Source organism: Protobothrops mucrosquamatus, unplaced genomic scaffold (assembly GCF_001527695.2).
Source record: "Protobothrops mucrosquamatus isolate PMUCROS unplaced genomic scaffold, P.Mucros_1.0 scaffold6311, whole genome shotgun sequence".
In the NCBI taxonomy this organism is placed as follows: domain Eukaryota; kingdom Metazoa; phylum Chordata; class Lepidosauria; order Squamata; family Viperidae; genus Protobothrops; species Protobothrops mucrosquamatus.
In genome coordinates this window covers 209-20069 of record NW_015392139.1, presented here as the reverse complement: position 1 = coordinate 20069, position 19861 = coordinate 209, and the positions used below count along the sequence as shown (strand labels likewise).

At 34.3% G+C, this 19861-nt stretch overlaps 1 protein-coding gene across 1 annotated transcript; it reads left to right on the top strand.

Annotated features, from left to right (window-relative positions):
• Positions 1-548: 548 nt before the first annotated feature.
• LOC107300177 (intraflagellar transport protein 56) lies at positions 549-19560 on the top strand (the record flags this gene model as incomplete). The annotated part of the gene is made up of 14 exons (XM_015829516.1): positions 549-641; positions 1524-1638; positions 1794-1843; positions 2389-2534; positions 4542-4713; positions 4984-5058; positions 6159-6261; positions 7191-7246; positions 8057-8110; positions 8553-8616; positions 11285-11373; positions 16412-16495; positions 17677-17746; positions 19454-19560. Coding segments are annotated over 14 exons (1278 nt in total), but the record flags the coding sequence as incomplete, so codon positions are not given.
• Positions 19561-19861: the final 301 nt, after the last annotated feature.

Sequence of the window (19861 nt, the reverse complement as noted above, 5' to 3'; positions counted from 1 at the left end):
AATTTTAATGATTGGCCTTCTTAAATATTTCCTATTAATTCGGTTTTTAATATAGATATTATTGTATTATTGTATTGTGGTTTTTATGAGGCTGTTAGCCGCCCTGAGTCCTATGAGGAGAAGGGCGGGGTACAAATTAAATTATTATTATTATTATTATTATTATTATTATTATTATTATTATTATTATTATTATTATATCATCATAGAGAAATTTGTGGTGTTGCTAAGTCAATAATCACTTGATGGCACATCATATTCATGACCACCTTAATACATTTCTGCCTGCCAGTCATAAAAACTGACTATCTAAATATTTGTAAATATCTAATTAATTTAAATGTGAGCTCCTCTTTTATATATGAACATTATATACACTGTGACTTTTGAGAGGGTTAAAATTAAACCCCATCACTGCTTAAAAGGGTAGATTTGTGTATACAGTATGGCTACAGACAATAAACTTGTCATTTTAAAATAATTAAAAATTATATAAACTTGGTCACAGTTGGATATCACTTTAATTTTTATTCTGCCTTCTTCCCAAGTTTAAGTGTCAGGTTGGAGAACAGGAGGAAGATGCAGACCTCTGGATTGGATATTGTGCTTTCCATCTGGGTGACTACAAGAAAGCACTGGAGGTGAGGTAGTGCTTCTTTGTCTTGAAAAGAAGGATGTTCTCTTAAATTTGTAAGAATGAGGATGAATTAAATATGCCCCAAAGTGATATAAAAGCAAAAAATACTGGCTGTATTATTTTGTGTCCAGAAGCCTATCTTTTTTTTATTTTGACTTATTTATGAAATACAATGCATTAATTTATGACCTGCTATTTTTCAAAATTCTTTCTTTACATGAGGAAAATACTTTGAGAGAACCATTTTAAGAGAAAATGGAATTAATTTACACATGACTGTGTCATTATGACTGTGTCACTATGTAACATTGTTCCTCAAATTTACTATCTGTGAAGAATGAAATTTAAGATTGTAATGTATCTCACGGACCAGAATAAGTAAGATAAAGGATCAGTATTTCAAAGGCTTGCATCTAGTTGAAGATATGTTTAAATATTGTAGAAGAAAAGTATAGTGGTACAATGTAGGGTTGTGCAAAGTACTTACACGGATGTTTTGCAAAGCAGATTGATATGAGTAAAGTTTTTCTTCTTGAACTGCAGAAGTAGTAGTATCTTCCAGGAAACACCATACAACTATTTTCATGCACATAAAACATTTCCACTGATACTTCTAATAGAGCAGAACTGCTGTACATGCACATACATACTTGTAGAAGTGATTTGGGAAAATCCTAAAAGCAGCTGCAATGAAAAGGATGCAGCTTTTTCAAAATGTTGATGATAGCTGAAATATCATATCTGCATTGGACATAGTAGTCACTTCTGTTTATATTTTTTAATTTACAGTTCTTATGTGCTCTGGCTGGGTTACAAGAAGAAATAAAGCATAAATTTGTCTGTGGTGATTAAATAAGGCTGTATCAAAAACTGTTATTTATTTAAGGAATATGAGGATTTAACCAAGGGATCTACCTGCAACCCTGATGTGTGGGTGAATCTAGCATGCACTTACTTTTTCTTGGGAATGTATACAGAAGCTGAACAGGCTGCTTTGAAAGGTGAGTCTGGTAATTAAGGTTGCGTTTTTATATATATTTACTGGCAATAAATTCAGATGCACTTACTGGAAGTGAGTGGGGGCATTGGTTGCACTGTGAAAATGAGACATATGAATTAATAAGTTTGAAAACCTAGATATTAATTTTGTTTTCAGCTCCCAAAAGTAGACTTCAGAACCGTCTGTTGTTCCATCTAGCACACAAGGTATGTATTTCAAAACATTGGATCAGATTTGGAAGTAGTTGAAGTATTTTGAAATCCAGTTCCCATCATGTGCCCAAATGTTATTTAAAATCTTATAAATACCCATCATGCTATTTGTTTTCAGAGCAAGCAGTGTAATGCAAGTTACTGAAGAAAAGGAAGCAAAAGATATTGGAGATGATATAAGAAAGGAAAAAAAACCTAACTAAATCTAGTTGACACCAACTCCATTTACTATCTCTCTCTGTACCATGGGGATTCTGCTACAATTTATTCACTTTTGGTCAGGTAGAATGATGATTTAAGACCTGAAGTACTAAGTAGACATAGAAGGCGAAAGCCTGAAAGTTTCATGGTGACAAGAATTAAGATAATTAAGAAAAGGTGACCCTTTTGTAGATGGCCTGGAGTCTGGAAAAATAATTAGTTTCTAATGAAATGTGGTGGAGGAGAAATATGGTTAAAATATTGTTCTCATGAAACAAAGTATTAGAATATGTGTAAGGCATCCACTTGTTTCTCTTTAAATCGTATTTCCTTCTTAGTTTGGTGATGAGAAGAAACTGATGAGCTTCCATCAGAATTTGCAGGATATAACAGAAGACCAGCTTAGTTTAGCATCTATACACTACATGCGATCTCATTATCAAGAAGCTATTGATATCTACAAACGCATATTGCTTGATAACAGGTTGGGTCAACTTCTCTCTATCTGTTTAATAGATAATTAGGAGGAGAAGGGCTGAAAAAAATAATTTCATAGGGAAAGGGCTTTTCAATCTTGCAGTATTTTAGCTATTTTTTGCTGAGTTTAAATATTGCCTTCTGAGATCCTTGTTAAAAATGTTACTCTAAAATCTTCTTTAAATTTTTGATCCAGTAGTGAGTTCTGAGTTTAGCAAAACATGCAGAGAATGTGGACACTTAAGGAAAAATGCTAATGAAGGTACAATTATGGATTCATACTAAATAGGATTGGGGCTATTTTTTTAGTGAATAATTATTTTTTGAGATTTGTACCTTGTGCAAATTTTAAATCATTTAAAAATATTTTTAAAATAATTGGATAAATCTGGCAGGATATAGTGGGTTTTTTTTCCTGTTTAAATTAGATTACGGTTAAAAAAGAAAAAGACAAGAATTAAAATCCAACTTTAGAATTTCATCAAGGGCCAGAACAAATGGAGCAAACTTTCCACCTAAATATCTAATCCGAATTACCCCAGTCTTTCTTCATGTCAGTAGTTTAATTTGTGGTGGGAGAGAATCATTTTGAAGTCCTTACTGTTAAGCAAATAGGAGTCAGAAATCTTTGGCAATCTGCTGCAAATCATTTAGGAGCTACAATTAGATCCAGATGCACCTTATTCCATTTAGTGCCTGAATCTTGTTAAAACTAGAAAATAGAAAAGTAGCTGGATCAAATCAAGATCTATTTTAAGCCAGCAATTTGCTTATCATAGTAACCAACTAAATCCTAGGATACTTGCAAATAAGAAATGAAAGCAAACACTTCTCTTGCTATTGTTCTATTTGTATTTGGAAGCATGCAGCCACCTCATTGAAACAGTGAATATTGAGTCTCCATGCCTAACAGCTTTTTATAAATATATTCTTCATAAATTATCCTTTTTTAAAGCAGTCCAAACTAATAGCCATGCCTATGTCTTGTGTTAATGAATTCCACAAACCAATTATGCATTGTACTTATTCCAAGACTTCCAGTTTATTCCAAGACTTCCAGTCAATTTCTTTGAAGTCTCCTGATCCCAGTTTTGAAAGAGAAATTTCTTCCAGTCTACTCTCTCTACGCTCTGCATTTTTATATGCATTGATTGAATCTTCACTCAGTTACTTTTTCTTCAAGCTAAGAGTCTCAAAGATATTTGAGCCCTTTGGTCATTTTGATAGCTTTCTTCTGCACTTTTTCCACCCCCATTGCATCTTTTTTTTCAAATGTAGTGACCAAAAATGTACACAGTATTTACTTCAGAGATGTTGGGCTAGAACAGTAGAAACCCAAATTCAAATCCATTCTCAACCATGGAGACTCACTGGATGACTTTGGGTCAGTCATTCTCAGCTTAAATTGGCCAATCTATCTTATGTGGTTGTTTGTGTGAGGAAAACAGTGCAGGAGAGACTGCTGTGTTCACTATCTTGAGACTCAAGAGAGCCATTTATTTATAAAATAAATAATTATTGACAGATTTATTTTCACTAGGTCCCCTTTCTCATAAATTCTCCATGGAAAACAGCTTTTTCACAGCTGTTGCATATTATGTCAATCTTCAGTGAGTTATCCACTATGATTCCAAATTGTTTTTCTTGATCACTTAGAAACAATGTAATATAAATTTATACTGCAGTGTCCATGATTTTTTTTCTGATATTTTTGTTACTTTTTTAAACAAATGTAAAATTATGTGCCCACGATTCTAGGCAATAGTTTTAGTATTCCATTAGCTGAGAGTTTCATATCTATACCATAGACATTTACTTTACCACAGTTTGTAGCAAGATGAATGTATTAATATCTTGTGCCATTCTGATGCTCATTGAAGTTGTAGTGAAGGGAGGTGGATATTTGGGGTATTGTTTTTATACTGGGCTTTTCTAAGTTTTATATCACTGAAACTTAGTTGAATTTCATAAAGCAGTAGTTATATTAATATATTGATGAACTCTGATTTGGCAGGGAATATCTGGCCCTCAATGTATATGTGGCCTTGTGTTACTACAAGTTGGATTACTATGATGTCTCTCAAGAGGTGCTAGCTGTTTACCTTCAACAGGTTCCTGATAGTACCATTGCTCTTAACTTAAAGGCTTGTAATCATTTCCGACTCTACAATGGGAAAGCTGCTGAGGTATTTTGTTACTATAGTTTTATCTCTCAAATCATTCCTCAATCCAAGATTAAATTTTGTTATAACATTTCAGTATCTATTCTTGAGAAATGCAAATTCTTTGCAGTTTGTGTATAGCTATTTCTATTGTTCCTGATACTATACAGAACACATATTTTAATCCTATCTTATTTTGTATAATAAGTTCATTTAAGCAAAATGTTTATTTCTTTGGTTACCACTGTTAATAATATGACCTATTTCTTAAAAAAATTTCTTTACAACCACAAGGCAGAGCTTAAAAGTTTGATGGACAGTGCCTCAACATCATTTGAATTTGCTAAAGAGCTCATTAAGCATAACTTGGTAAGTAGCAATGAAGTAACTCATAATGTGACTTATTCAGATCATGCACATGATGAAAGTACTGTTTTGTCAACTTGTTCAGAAGAATAATTTATTGGTTGGGAATAAGCTATGAAAGTTGCATTTATATTCACAGAAGAGTTCCTGAAAAAGAAATTTAAGGAAGACAAGTGGGATTTATGAAGAGAAAATAATACATGTATTAAATATATATTTATGCCAATGCTTAATATTATATATTTCTTCATGGGCCTTCAATTTTGATTTTGCTTACATTGGTTATCATATTCATGCACTATCATTACCCTATTCTTGACTTTAAGTTCTTTTCCTATTATGTTCAAATATTTATTAACTTTTCAAAAACCTTATGTGACTGATTCCCACCAGCTTCATTTTGATGTGATTTTCCAGATGTGTCATTAATTAATTTTGTAAACTTGATATTTTCTCTTAAGATTCTGGCTTATGATTTGATTTTCTCTGGAAAATAACTTTTTTTCACAAACCAAAATAATTTAAAGATATTTTTGTTTATTCCATGCACAATTCTTCCTTCCTTTTTTACTGGCTTCTCATTCCCTTCCATATACACTGTTGTCATCTTATCCTGCAGCTACCAGATGTTTTATAGCTTATTACTCTATTAATGACTTTAACTTATCTAAATCTGTCATCTTCAGATGTCGGATAATATTCTTGGTTCTGCTTTCTTATCCTTGTTGCTGTTTGAAACGCTCTTCTCCCATAGACTATATATTTGATATCACCTCTTACCTCCCACCTTAAAATTCATGTTTTCTGCAAGGTCTTGTGCTTGACCTTTTTTTTCTCTTTATCAACAGTATCCAAGTTTTGGAATGTATACATAATGACTGTGTATGAAAGTGTTGTATATATAGATAGTATTAAATAATAAAGATGTCACTATGATTTCTAGGGTAAATGTTTAATCTGTAAACTACAAAAGCAATGGAGTAATAAATGACATATTTTCATAGTTCATGATAAACTGCCTAGTACAATAAATATGTTTAAAACATGTATGAGATTAAATTGTAACTTGTTTGCCACAATACTAATAAAGTGAGTACTTACAGGTGGTATTCCGAGGAGGTGAAGGATCTCTCCAAGTACTCCCTCCACTGGTTGATGTCATTCCTGAAGCTAGACTGAATCTAGTCATTTACTATCTTCGGCAAGGTGAAAAAAAATCTATCTCATTTTACTGTTCACATTTTTTAGTGATTTTTTTCTACCAAATAGAAAATATATGTATTTTGTTTTGGGGATTATTATGGGGGATACAGTTGCTTACTATTTTTTATTTGTGGTCCTTCATGAGCTAACAAATGATGTAAAGTAGGATGTCCCTGGATAAATATATGGTTTTTTTTTAAGTATTGCAGACAAATGTTTATGTTTGCCACCTGTACTTCAATCACATTTTTGCTTTCAATTCCAAAGTGCTGCATAGTCCTATTATTTAATGTCCCTTTTAAAGGAACAAGTGAATTTTTGCTTAAGTCAATCTATACACTCTCTTCTAACTTCAGCTGATCTATGTAGGAACAAAAAATATTTTGATCTTGGGCTGATCTTAGGTATTATTATTCTGCAATTGTCACTTTGACCCTGGTGTTTTTTTATTTGTTTCTGTGCTATTAAAACAAAATCCCCCCAGAATGTTTTGGTTTGTTACTCTAATAAAATGTCTTGTTTTAGTAATTAAATTCATCCTTTTTGGATCCTGAAAAAAATAAGTTGACATTCTGTTTTGATGCATTTTCCTTCTCTTTTCTCTATGTATAATATGTGAATATATGCAGTGCTTTTTTTCTTTAAAAAAAGGTGCCGGAACTCACACACATCATACAACCCACCTTGCCTACCCTACAAGGTTTCATCCAAAAAAGGTGCTGGAACTCCGTTCTGGGCGTTCTATGAGAAAAAAAGCCCTGAATATATGAATAAAATAAGGCTGAAAAGCCTTTAAACTGTACACATATTGTAACATTTAAAGAACATTACATGGATATTTATCAACTTTTTTGGGCAATAGAAGTATAAAAGTATGGGAGGGGTGTAGTATTATATACTGTAGCATTATATACTGTATCATATTTTTTCAGATGATGTACAGGAGGCTTACAACTTGATTAAAGATCTGGAACCTACAACCCCACAGGTTAAAAAAAGTTTATTCATTGTTACATACTAGAAGAAATTATATTTGATAATAATATAGGATAGAATTAAATTTTTGTACCCTCTATTTTTTGTTTGTTACTTTCTATTTTTTAAAAAAATATATGTGGATCAGAGTAATTAAGTAATTAAGATAAGTGGATCAGAGTATTTAAGTTCTGTTAAAATCAGTATGAAAAAAGAACTGTCATTTGTGTCAGACATAATTTATTTTAATGCAACTAAGTACAGCTAATTCTTGATGAAAACTTGAATTATTCATACTTAACAGTGGTGAAAACAATACTATAAGCTGCACAATATACTTGGTTCAAGTTTTGAAATTTTATGATAAAAAACTATAGTAAAACAACTGACATGTTTGATGTTCCATTTAAGTGACTTTTATAGATGTTTATCTATATGTATTTTCTGATTATTTCACTTATTTCAAATTCATTATTGTTACTGTTATTATTTAAAAATAGTTTCTTTAGCTGATGTATACTTTAAGAACCTGGAAGATGGCAAGATGAATTTCTGGAACCTGGATGGCTCCACTTAAAATACATGCTTGAATAATGGAATACACCTAAAATTTTATCAGAAGAATGAAATGGATGACTGATCAGCCCTTTTATAGTTTGAGTGCCATTAATTTAATTTGGCTTACCAGATAAAGTTAGAATCCGTAAAGATATCTGATTCAAATATCTATGTATTTGCACCATAATTTGAATAAAAGAATTGCAAATTGTTTTAAGCTTCAGGAAACAAATTGCATATTTTAATTATTTTTTAATATTTTTAGGAATATATTCTGAAAGGAGTAGTGAATGCAGTACTTGGGCAGGAAATGGGTTCAGTGAGTATAACAATTTCTGATAATAGGAATTTATGAAGAATCTATAAATGGCCAAATCGAACACAAAAGCTGATTGAGATTTTAACGATCCTTGCTTACATAAATTTCTTTTAGTTTCATATGGCAAAAAGTAGAATTGCCTTTTACATTAATAATGAATTCAGGTGTTGAATTATAACTGTTTTAGGCAAACTAGAGCTATTGAGAAACAAAAAGGAAATATAACCATGCTTGGGAAAGGCTCATCTATTTTAAAAAAAAAGGTTTTACACAGAAATTTAAAAAAACAATGATATGATCATTAACATCAAAACATTTTGGGAGGGGAAAATGGAAAATAAAATGAGCATGATGAAGAATAAAACTAGGCATTCAGGAAATAGAAAGGGAAAAATATTCATCAGCATAATAAAAGCCCTATTTCTATACTGTTTTTTTTCAGAGAGACCATTTGAAAATTGCTCAGCAATTTTTCCAGCTGGTGGGAGGATCTGCTAGTGAATGTGGTATGTTTTAAATGTACTGTGTTCTCTTTTCTTCAAACATTCTGTTAAATTTACTATGTGATTCAATAAAATGTTCCCAGAAAGTAAGTCCTACCCCCAAAATAAGCCCTAGTTTTGAGGCAAGGCACACACCTAAAAATCATGCTAGGGTGCTGGTGGGATGGTGGAGCTGCCCCCCATGCCCCACACCCACTTACCTTGCAGTCAGGCCTCTCCTCACTGGCCCACTTCTTCTGCAGCTAGGCCTGCATTTCTCAGTCACAGGCCTTTCTGGAAGGTCCCTGCAGCCAAGAACCAAGCTATGGATTCAATCCATAGCTCAGTTCTGTAAGACCTCTGCAGCTGAGAAGCTGTACTAGGCTGCAGAGTACAGAGAACCTGTACTCGGCTGTAGTGGCCTTCCAGAAAGGCCTGACTGCAAAATGCAGGCCGGAATGCAGCTGTAGAATGAAGCTGTTCCTTCATCCAGAAGAAATGGACCAGCTGGGCAGGGCTATCGGTGCCAGAGGTGAGTATAAAAGACATCCCCCGAAAATAAAACTTCATGTCTCTTTTGGAGGCAAAAAAAAAAAAGACCCAGTCTTATTGTCGGGGAAACATGGTATTAGTATTTGCCAGTAACAAATATTAAATAGAAATGTTTAACATACAAATGCAACATAAATATGCTATTTTGGCTAGAATTAGGTGTATATGTACAATTTAAGTTATGAATTCAGATTATAAATATTCATGTCATAAATAATTATAGAATCATAGGGCTGGGAAGGACTTGGAAAGCTCATGACGTCTCTGATCATCCCAGACAAATGACTCTACGATCTTTACTTGAAAACCTTCATTGAGGGAGTAGCCATAATTCCATGAGGCAGTCTATTCTACTGCCTAATAGCTGTTACTATCAAGAAATTCCAATTGGATCTTCTTCTGTCAGCCCTCTAAGGCATATCAGATTAAGAAAGAAATGTCATATGGGTCTTAAAGCTATTTTTATTTTTATTAGAATAGCTATAGCTATAGCAGTGACCCCCAATGTTTTGGGCTCAAGGGACTGGTTCAATAGAGAGTGGTTTTTCTGTGGACCCTGGGGGGGATATAGTTTCACACACAGCCTGCATCCCACACATGCGTGGATGGGACTTCACTTGCTTGCATGGCCCTGTTCCTGGTAGGCTGTGGCCCAGTGCCAGGAGTTGGGGACCGGGCCACAGCCTAATGGACCCAGTGCCAGGGGTTGGGGACCCCTGAGCTATAGGGACAGAATCTTGCAAGTCTGAATATGCCTCCCTCCTCCCGCACTTGATCTTTGTGTGGAATAAAGAGGAGCCTGTCTGAGGCATCTTCTTGTTTCTTGGAATGGGTTCAACAGGTGCTTGTCTGATTGTTTCCTTGTAATGGATCTTCCCACTGTCCTTTAAAGTCATTCTCTATGCCTTCTGCAGGTTCTATCAGTTGGTTCTTATTCTACTGTTGGAAGCTATGGAGAATAAATTGATACCTTCTTCTGTGTGATAGCTCTCCAATTATTTGAAGACCTCTGTTCTGTCTTCGCTTAACCTTGTCTTAAGTTAAACATATCTGGTTCATGTAACCATTTTCATAGATTTTAGCCTCCAAGCCCCTCATTATCACTGTTGCTTTTCTAGTCGTTCTTTTTAGTTCTGTAGCATACTTATTTGAGGACTCCTGTTGTCCTCTAATCAGTGTAGTGCAAAATGGAACTATCACTTCCTGTGGTTTTGACACTATATTTTTCTTGATGCAGCCTAATATTATATTTGGTACCTGTAGCAGACTGACTCGTGCTTAATCTATGGTCTACTGGGGTGCTTAGTTTATTCCAAGTATTATTGCCAAGCCAAATACTGCCTAGCTTATTTGTGAATCTGGTGTTTGCTACTTAAGTACAGAACCCTACATTTTTTGCCATTGGAAAACATTTTATTGGATAGGGCCTGATGTCCAAATTTATCAAGACTCTTTTGAATCTTGAGTCGCTTTTGAGGTGTTAGCAATTTGTCCTTTTCCATCCCCATTCCCCAGTTTTGTGTCATCTGCAAACTTAATGCACATTCTTTCTATCCCCTCAACAAGCCATATTTGAAAAGTTGAAAGCACTTGAGTTATTCCACTGCATATCTCTCTCCACGTAAACATAGTACCATTAACGGCCACACATTGAGCATAGTTGATCAGCTGCAAATCCAACTAATAGTGGAACTATGCATCCATTGGTGAATTTTATGAAGAAGGAAGAAATATATCCATAGCATTCCCATGGTTTATTAGTCACTTTGTCAAAAAAGCAATAAGATTTGTTGAATGACATGTTTTTAACAAAACCATGCTGGCTTCTAGCAATCACTTTGCATAATAGTTGCTTGGTATCTTTCCGGACATTTTTTGGCACCTTCACTCATTCTAACATGAAACAGCAGACGGGAATAATGGTCAATAGATTTGATTAATCAAGCTCAGCCTCTCCATCACATCCTGAATCTTTGCATCTTGGAGACAATACACTTTTTTGTACCTTTTGTATCACCAAAGTAAATAATACATAGTGTTGCATTCTGACATCCTGGCAGTAGCTTTGAAAAGAAATGAAGGTAGGTGTATTCCCCAACATTTTTGCTACCCTCAACTCATTTGCACTGTTGTTCTTCAGATACTATCCCTGGAAGACAGTGTATGGCTTCTTGCTTCTTTCTGCTCAGGCAGTTTGATGATGTCCTAATATATCTCAATTCAGTGAAGGTTAGTAAAAGTTACAATTATCTTGTATACATTCATATATGTCTGTTTATTAGTATCTCAGAAGGTGGCTATTTTATCAAGTGTCATAGAAAATCCAGTGAGAGGGCATCTGGCTTTAATCTGTGATATTTTCAATGAAAATGTTGCTGTGGTGCCAATGATTAATTATTTGATTTTGGTTTTGCTAGAATCTATGTTGGTCTATGTGGTTGATACAATTTGGACTTCATGGAAGTTTCTATAACTGCCTCTTTCTATTGTCTCTTTACTGTAGATAGTAGACAAAATAAATCTATCTAAGATGGCAAAATCTCAGTCAATATGTAAAAAGCAACTTGACCTATTTTTAAGTCAGTCAGAGCCTTATCTTTATTTATTGTATTTATATCTCACCTTTCAGTCAGGATATTAAGTTAGCAAATACAGTGTTCCCTCCTCTTTTTCTCCATAACAGCACTTTTATGAGGTAGGTTGAGCTGAGGGAATGATTGGCCCAAAACGAATTGTTGCAATTGACAATGGAATAGAAATCTGTGTTAGCTTGCTCTTAGTTCAGCACCTGCATTGCATTGGCTTTCATATATTAGCCCTAGCAACTCTTACTTCTTTATATTTTTCTTTGCTATAAACTACCTAGAGTCTTGTGGATAATTTACAAAAATTGTAAATAAATCTCTTTTAAATGCTTTGCATAGCCCTATTTTTTCATGAAATGCCAAGCCAAATGAAAACTTATTCAGTCTCTTTACTTGCCAAATCTTTATTATGGGATTGTCTGGCACTGGAGCAAAATCTGAGGAAGCAACTGGGGCTGACTCTCAGATATAGTATGTAATACCATCTCTGCTGTAATTGATTTTCCAATTTTCCAATTAAAAACTGGACATTGCCTTTAATTTACAATATTTGGTGCATCATTACTTCTAGCAATCAGGTAATAATGCACTGTAGATTTCAAGGCTCTAGTTATACAGCGAATATAGCCCCTTTGTTTTGACAGTAGATAATTAGAAAATAAGAATTTAGCTTTTTCAAATGACTGAAAAGTTGTTGCAATATCCCCTAGCTCTCTTATCCTGTAGCAATCATTTTCTTTTACTACTGTAGGGCTAACTTTTCTTACTCAATTTTTCCTTCATGACTTGTACAGGGTCAGTGTAAGGATCTGCCTCAACTAGATCTCCCAAGAAAGCAGAACTCTTGAAACAGGCATCATTTCAAAAGGAACTTTTATTGAGAGTTAGTGATGGCTAGAAAGCAAAGCAAGGTCTAAAGATTTGGCGCACAAAGGATTACATCAAAAAGGCAATTCAGAACTCCTCTCCCCAGTGTCCAACCGTCTGGTTGAAATCCAGCCAATCCACAGGTGCCACAGTGTTATGAGAAGCTGGAGATTTGGTGCCCTTCTCAAAGTCTCTCTCGGTTCCATTTCCCAACAGTGCCAGGCTCCATGGTCTGGAGATAAAGCAGATGTTTTCATGTCACATTCCTCTCACCCAGAGGGAGGGCACCTTGTACAGAGCAGAGCAAGGCAAATCACAACACCCCCCCAGCAGAATGGCAGGCCCCGAAAATGAATACATAAGCAAAAGCAGGAAAGAAAGGGAAATGAATAAATGAGTATTTGAGGGGTTCCGACAGTCAGTTAATTCAGAAACTAAGGAAGCAACTAAGCATGATCATTTCCTAAGTAATACAGGAAATTAATTTATTGGATACTCAGTCATACAAAACAAAAATTAGTTCAGCATCCCATTCTCTTTTTATCAACATGTTTATACAGAAAGTACCAATTATAATCTGCAGCATTTTATTTTGGAAGTAGCATATTTGCTTTCTTTTTATGTAAATAAATTTTAAAGCATATACAGTATTATAACCATGGTCTGCAAAATTAGATGTTTCATTGTAATTAGCTTTTAATGATTTTGTACTGTATTACTACATGTACAGGTTATCCCTGAGTTACAAGTGTTCACTTAGCACTCGTTTGAAGTCTGGCTGGAAATGGAGCGTTTTGAAATGGAGCATTTGAAAGCACCCCATTTGCAGCCAGATGGAGCTTCCAGCCTCTCCAAGGTCTCCATCTGGCTAAAAAGTGTTCCAGCGGTGGTGGAAAGGAGTTGGGGGGGAGCAGGAGACAGGCATCCCAAACACTTTTCGCCCTGAAAATCAAAGTTTCTGTCACGAGATTTCAGGCACCCGTTCTCTGCAAAAGAGGATGGGTGCCTGAACGTGCACGATATTATGGCACCCAGGAGTTTCCATCGACTTTCCTCTCCCTCAAAGCAGCAGAGAGGAGAAACAGCGCCAGAGAGGATTTTTGCAAGGTAAGGGAGTCCGGCGTGGCAGGGAGGGAGGGGGAAGCATGAGGTATCTTAGTGGGTCGGGGAGGTCTTGGGGCCTGTTCCATCACTACCCCCCCCCATGGCCTTCCCCACCTTGAGATACATGTGCTTAACAAACCGCACATTCACCCACGAATTCGATTAGCGAATGCATAAGCAAAAGCAGGGAGTGATCTCATTTGAGGTATGAGATTCACTCCCACAAATTCTCAAGTTACGAATGGAATGGGCAGGCTCCATTCCATTCGTAACTTAAGGACTATCTATCAATTTGAAAATTTAGCTGTTCAGTATTTAATGCTTTTAATTACTTTAGAAATAGAAATTAAGAATCTTAAGAGAAAAAGACAGATTTACATATCTTTATATGGTCATTTTCAAGAGACATAAATGAATAAATGAATGAGATGATGATCATCATGATCATGATCATGATGATGAAGAAGAAAAATTGACAATTTTGAGATTAGGACTGAAAGGTGGGACTGTGCTTTGAGTGGAATGTTAATAACTGTACTCCAGGAAATTGCAAGACAAGATAAAAACTAAACTTAGATTAATTGAAAATAATTATGATTACTTTCCAAGCATTTATATTTTTTTCTATCTGTTGCATTAAAATTATAATTCTGTGGGATGTTCTAAGGTACTTTAGGAGCTGTCTCCTGCTTCAGAGACTACTACTAGGCCACTTTGTAACTCAATTAATAGAATATTGATACAATTAACAATGAAGAGTTTATTGTAAATAAGCCATAGACTCACTATACCAGTGGTGGCGAACCTATGGTACGGGTGCCAGAGGCGGCACTCAGAGCCTTCTCTGTGGGCACGCGCACCGTCGCCCCAGTCCTAGGCCTTCATCTGGGTTTTATAAAAACTTTTTGCCTTAGGCCTCCGCCGCCGTGTGCAAAAAAAAAAAAAAAGGTTCAATCAGTCAATTTCAACTTCTTGCGGGGAAAAAAAAAGATCTTGCAAAGTTGGAATTGATTGATTGAACTTTTTAGTCCCATCCAGTTACCACTGCAGCCACGCCCACCCAATGGGCCACACCCACCCAATGGGCCACACCCACCCCGCACTCGACGATGCATAAGTGGGTTTTGGGTTGCAGTTTGGCCACTCAGTCTCTAAAAGGTTCGCCATCACTGCACTATACACTATAATGGGAAACTGATCTTCTCTATTACTGAAGATCTTTTATATGTGGCAGTGTGCTTAGATAATCATACGTATCTTTTTTCAGGACTCACCTGAGCTGTATTTAGTTGATAGTTTCTATTTTCCATATAGAATATTTTGAATATTTGTGAAAGGAATGAAAAATTTGACATCTAAATCAAATTAGAAGTTGAAAGCATATAAAAACCACTTAACAAAATATGTGGATACAGAGATTATCAAAATAAAGGTGAAGCATTTGTGAAGACATGTTACTGAACATATGATGATTCATTATTTAATAATATAATTAATGTACTTAAACATTCCATACTGATTGACATTTAACGTCAGTTGGCACATTTCCATTTTCTGTATTCCAAACCAGTATGTCTAGATAATGTTTTCTACCTCCCACACAACTAAGAAAAGAGCAAACTTTTCCACACCTCAAAGAAAATGGTATTTTTCTTCCTAGGCTTTGGCATAAATATGGATAAAGTGTTATTATAATGTGATCTACTTTCACTTACACAGCAATGATTATATTTTATAATTTCTGAAATTCTTAATTAGCATTTATGCTATTTAATATATGAGGACATATCGGTAATCAGTTCATACATGGAAGATCTAAAGAAATATATGTTACAGTATTATCAGGATGAGAAGTTTTGTTGAACTGGTTTGCTATGGCTTCTAATTTAGAAATTTGGTATAACAGAATGAGGAAGTGTTATTTAAGTGTGCAAAAAGAGATATAAAACCCTTTCTGACTTGGCCTGATGGACAGATTGCTTCAAATAAAACTTACTCTCCAGGTCAATCCTTTTTCTGTGGCAAGCCCTACCTTCTGGAATAGGTTCCATGTGAAAATCTGTATTTAACCATGCCTCCCAGCATAGAGAAAGGTGATGAAAACTCAGCTGTTTAGAAGACCTTTTAATGATTATATGTAATTATTAGGAGACATTTACATTAGTATAATTATGGGTAATTTAATAGACTATTATGCTAGGAGTTCTTTGGGAGTCTGATGATATATAAATAAATAAATATTCCTCCCTCTATATAAGGCATTAATTAAGAATTGTGCATTCATATTTTTATACTGTTTTGGAATTAAATGAAATAACGATTTCACATTCATCAGGACTATATTTTTAGGGGTTGTCTAGGCTTGAATCAAACATAAACAGTATGATGCTGTATTTTCAAGATATCATAACTTGATAAAAATGGAGGCACTTGGCATTCATTGAACTAAAAATATGGAATTGAGGAATTTTTTAAGGACACAAGCAAAGGGGACGTTACATGATAGCAAGAGTTTACATGCTTGGGAGAAAGACAAAAGTAGTTCAATTTCTAACTTATTAATGTATCCATCGTATCTGCTCTAGTAGTGCCATAGTATGTACAAATACTATGGTATTGTCAATTACAAATGATAGCTGAAAATTGATACTAGCTGTTAAATGTCATAAAAAATTAAACTGTTTCTTTGTTATGCATGCTTTATTTTCCAGAGTTATTTCTATAATGATGACACTTTTAACTTTAACTACGCACAAGCCAAAGCTGCTACTGGCAATACTAGTGAGGCTGAGGAGGTATGTATCTACTTCTTGAAAAGACCAAAGGCAAGTTTAAAAATATTGGCTGTTTACGTTCTATATGTTTCTTAAAGAATTTGGAGGTTGTTATGAATAAGAGGCAATAACCTTTTGAGTATAAAATATATGCATAATCCTAGGCCTATATACTCAGAAGGTAACAACACTGTACAGCAACAAAATGTGTTTTTTTTTAAATACTGGGAGCTATACTGAATCTTGTCTGGGGATCACACTTCCAAAGTGTATGAAGCCAGAAAAAAATATATAAGACAAAAAGAGAATGTGGAAGATTGATTAATTGGTAATACTGTATAATTTGTAATTAAAAATCTCTGATAATTACAGACAACATAAATATTTATTGCAGTATAATAGCAGAGTCTGATATTTTACCCATGTAACATATTGAGAAATGGAAGTAAATTGTCTCCTGCTGAAAGAAAAGGATTCCACTGTTTGCTATTTCCCTCTTCAAATTTAACTCCATGCATGAGTTGCACAACTGCAGAAGAATACTTTTTTCAAGGACAGATGGATGCGTGGATGGATGAAAACATACGATATAAGAGTTGGTCTATTTGTCCTTTCTATTCCTTAAGTATACCTGAATAAAACTCCAAAATATTCTGCATAAAATGGCAAGAGAAATACTATTTTGAGAAAAGCTTCACTATTTCTAATGAAAAAGTTATGCTCTTTGAAGCTTAAAAAATTAAAAAAAAAATTCAGTGTGAATGATTGTTTGGAAAAAAAGGATTAAAAATTAAATGATTGGTTATTGTTTCTTTTTAAAATATGTCTGTATATTAAACTAGTGTTTTATGAAAACAATCTAGAATCATTCCCAAACTTAGACATGTTTTGTCCCCAGACATTTTAAAATGCTAATTGTTACCATTCAAAAGGGCCATAAAATACATAATGATGGGCTATATCAGGACTGCAAGCTTCCTTTTTTACATCTCTGCTACAGAGATCCTGGGGGGTCTTTTGATAAGGCAAATTATTCAATAAATAATTATTGGATGAAATACTTTTTTTTCTTAAGGGAAAATTGTATTTTCTTTTATAGCTGCTGAATCTTTAGTACGACAAACCCTGATTTGATTGAGGGCCTGTATTGCAGAGCTATATTTAATGTGAACAGAAGCTTGGTTTTCTTTGTTTCTTCTCAGGTGTTCCTCCTGATTCAAAGTGAGAAAATAAAGAATGATTTTGTTTACCTCAGTTGGTTAGCACGCTGCTGTGAGTCACTCCACTTTATTATAAAATATGTATTGACGTGCTAATCTCTTCCCTTAAATTAATTTTAATTTGAAATTAAGTATTAAGTTCATGTAAATTTAATTATTTTTAAGCTAGAATAATTTTATTTCTTACAAATGTCTTTTAAGAAACAATTTTCCAAGGTTTTGAGAGAGGGACTTGGAATTTCTGCCTTGGAAATAGGCCAGTTCTTTGAGATAATCTATAGAAAATGTTGTCCCAAAAGTGCTTTTACAAAAGGCAACCGGACTTTGTTTTTCTTTGAAGACGTTCCAACAGTCAGAACTGAAGAAGCTTCTTGGATGAGAAGCGAAACGTCTTCAAGGAAAAACAAAGTCCAGTTGCCTCTTGAAAAAGTACCTTTGGGACAACCATGACCTGGATGACTGTGAATCTCTATAGACATATAAAAAATGTTAGTAAATCAAGAAGCCGTAAACTTTTTTAAAATTTTCTCCTCTTTGAAAATCAATACTGTTGAAACAACATTATTGCATTTTAAATTTTAAAATATTTAATTATCTGATCTTTAAGACTCACTGCTTTAACAACAATAAATTCACTTGTTGAGATGGGCGGCTATAGAAATCAAATAAATACATTAAAAAACATCTGTGAACAGCAGTTTGAAGGCTTCATCACCTATCAATACTGAAATAAATGGCAGATTTGTACGTTCATATCTCTGCTAACTTGCCCAAAGATCAGGATATAGCAGCAGGAAAAGAGTCATCTTAAATAGGAATGCTGGGCAACTTGGCACATACAATAGGGATGGTGAAGTAACAGTGTTTTGCCAGCTTTTTACCACCTTGATTTCATAATTATGAGGTTGCTGGCAAGCTAGAGCTGTGAGAAAAACGTGGTGTTCTTTCTAGCCAATCAGCATATAAGAATAAATGCTGCGTTTGTGTAAGAAGTTGTAAAAGTGCAGTGTTGTTAGCTTGCATATGTTAATTGGTTTTAGAACTATTTTTGTAAATTAGCATCAGTAGCTGTAATCTCTAGACAGGGTCACTTCATAACAAACTTCCTCTGTAAATACGTATCAGCACCATATTAAGTTTTCCAATAACTAAATGGAATATTATTACATTTGCTCTATTCACTTAAAAAAGTTCTATAAGCAGGACCTTAGAGGATACTGAAAACTGCATGCATATGATGCAACTGCTTTGTGCTGAGCTTCTCATAATTAAAGTATTTTATCATTAAACATTGGTGTGTTTACACGTCCTTTTATTTAGGAGTAGAGAACTGAAACTTCCACTAATCATAATATGTATACTTATTCTGAAGTAGGTTTAATGTCAACATAGATATTATATATTGTATAATAGACCAGAAAGAAGAAATTGATAGTGTAAATCAGGAAGGCAACTGACTGTATTTTCATATAAAAACTCATATGTATGATCTGTTCAAATGCTCAGTCAGCTGTGTGCTCATACTGAAAGTACCCATTATAATCTAGAGTTCATTCTCATATAGAACTTGTATATTGGCACATATTTTTAAAAAAATGTTTTTTTAATTTTCCTGTTGACATAATTGGTGTGGCTATGTTACTTCTCAACTTATTTGAACAGCCAGTGTAAAGAACAATATCGCTGATTAATATGCTTATCCGGTTCTAAACACTGTAGCAACATGCCTCTACTAGTTCTAATTTTCTGTTGATTTCAGATATTATGAATAAGAAACCAAGATTAGCCTGGGAACTCTATCTAAAGATGGAAACTTCAGGAGAATCCTTTAGTCTTCTGCAGCTAATTGCAAATGACTGCTACAAAGTATGTTGTCTTTAATCCATTTTCCTTCACTATCTACAGTAAATCAACCCTGTAGAATTGTAACTTTTTTACCTTCTCAAGCCATGTAATTTTTTTAAATAAATTGACTTGTACACTTTTTTGTTGTTAAATCCCATTTTCTTACAATCACAATTTATATGATATAGGCTTAATTCCTAGACTATAAAGCAGTTTGTTAGTTTGGAATTTTTTTTATGATGCATGAAGTTGTCCCAAGAAATAAACCATGCTGACTACTTTTCCTATGATCATATTGAGACATCTTAAGAAAGATTATCAG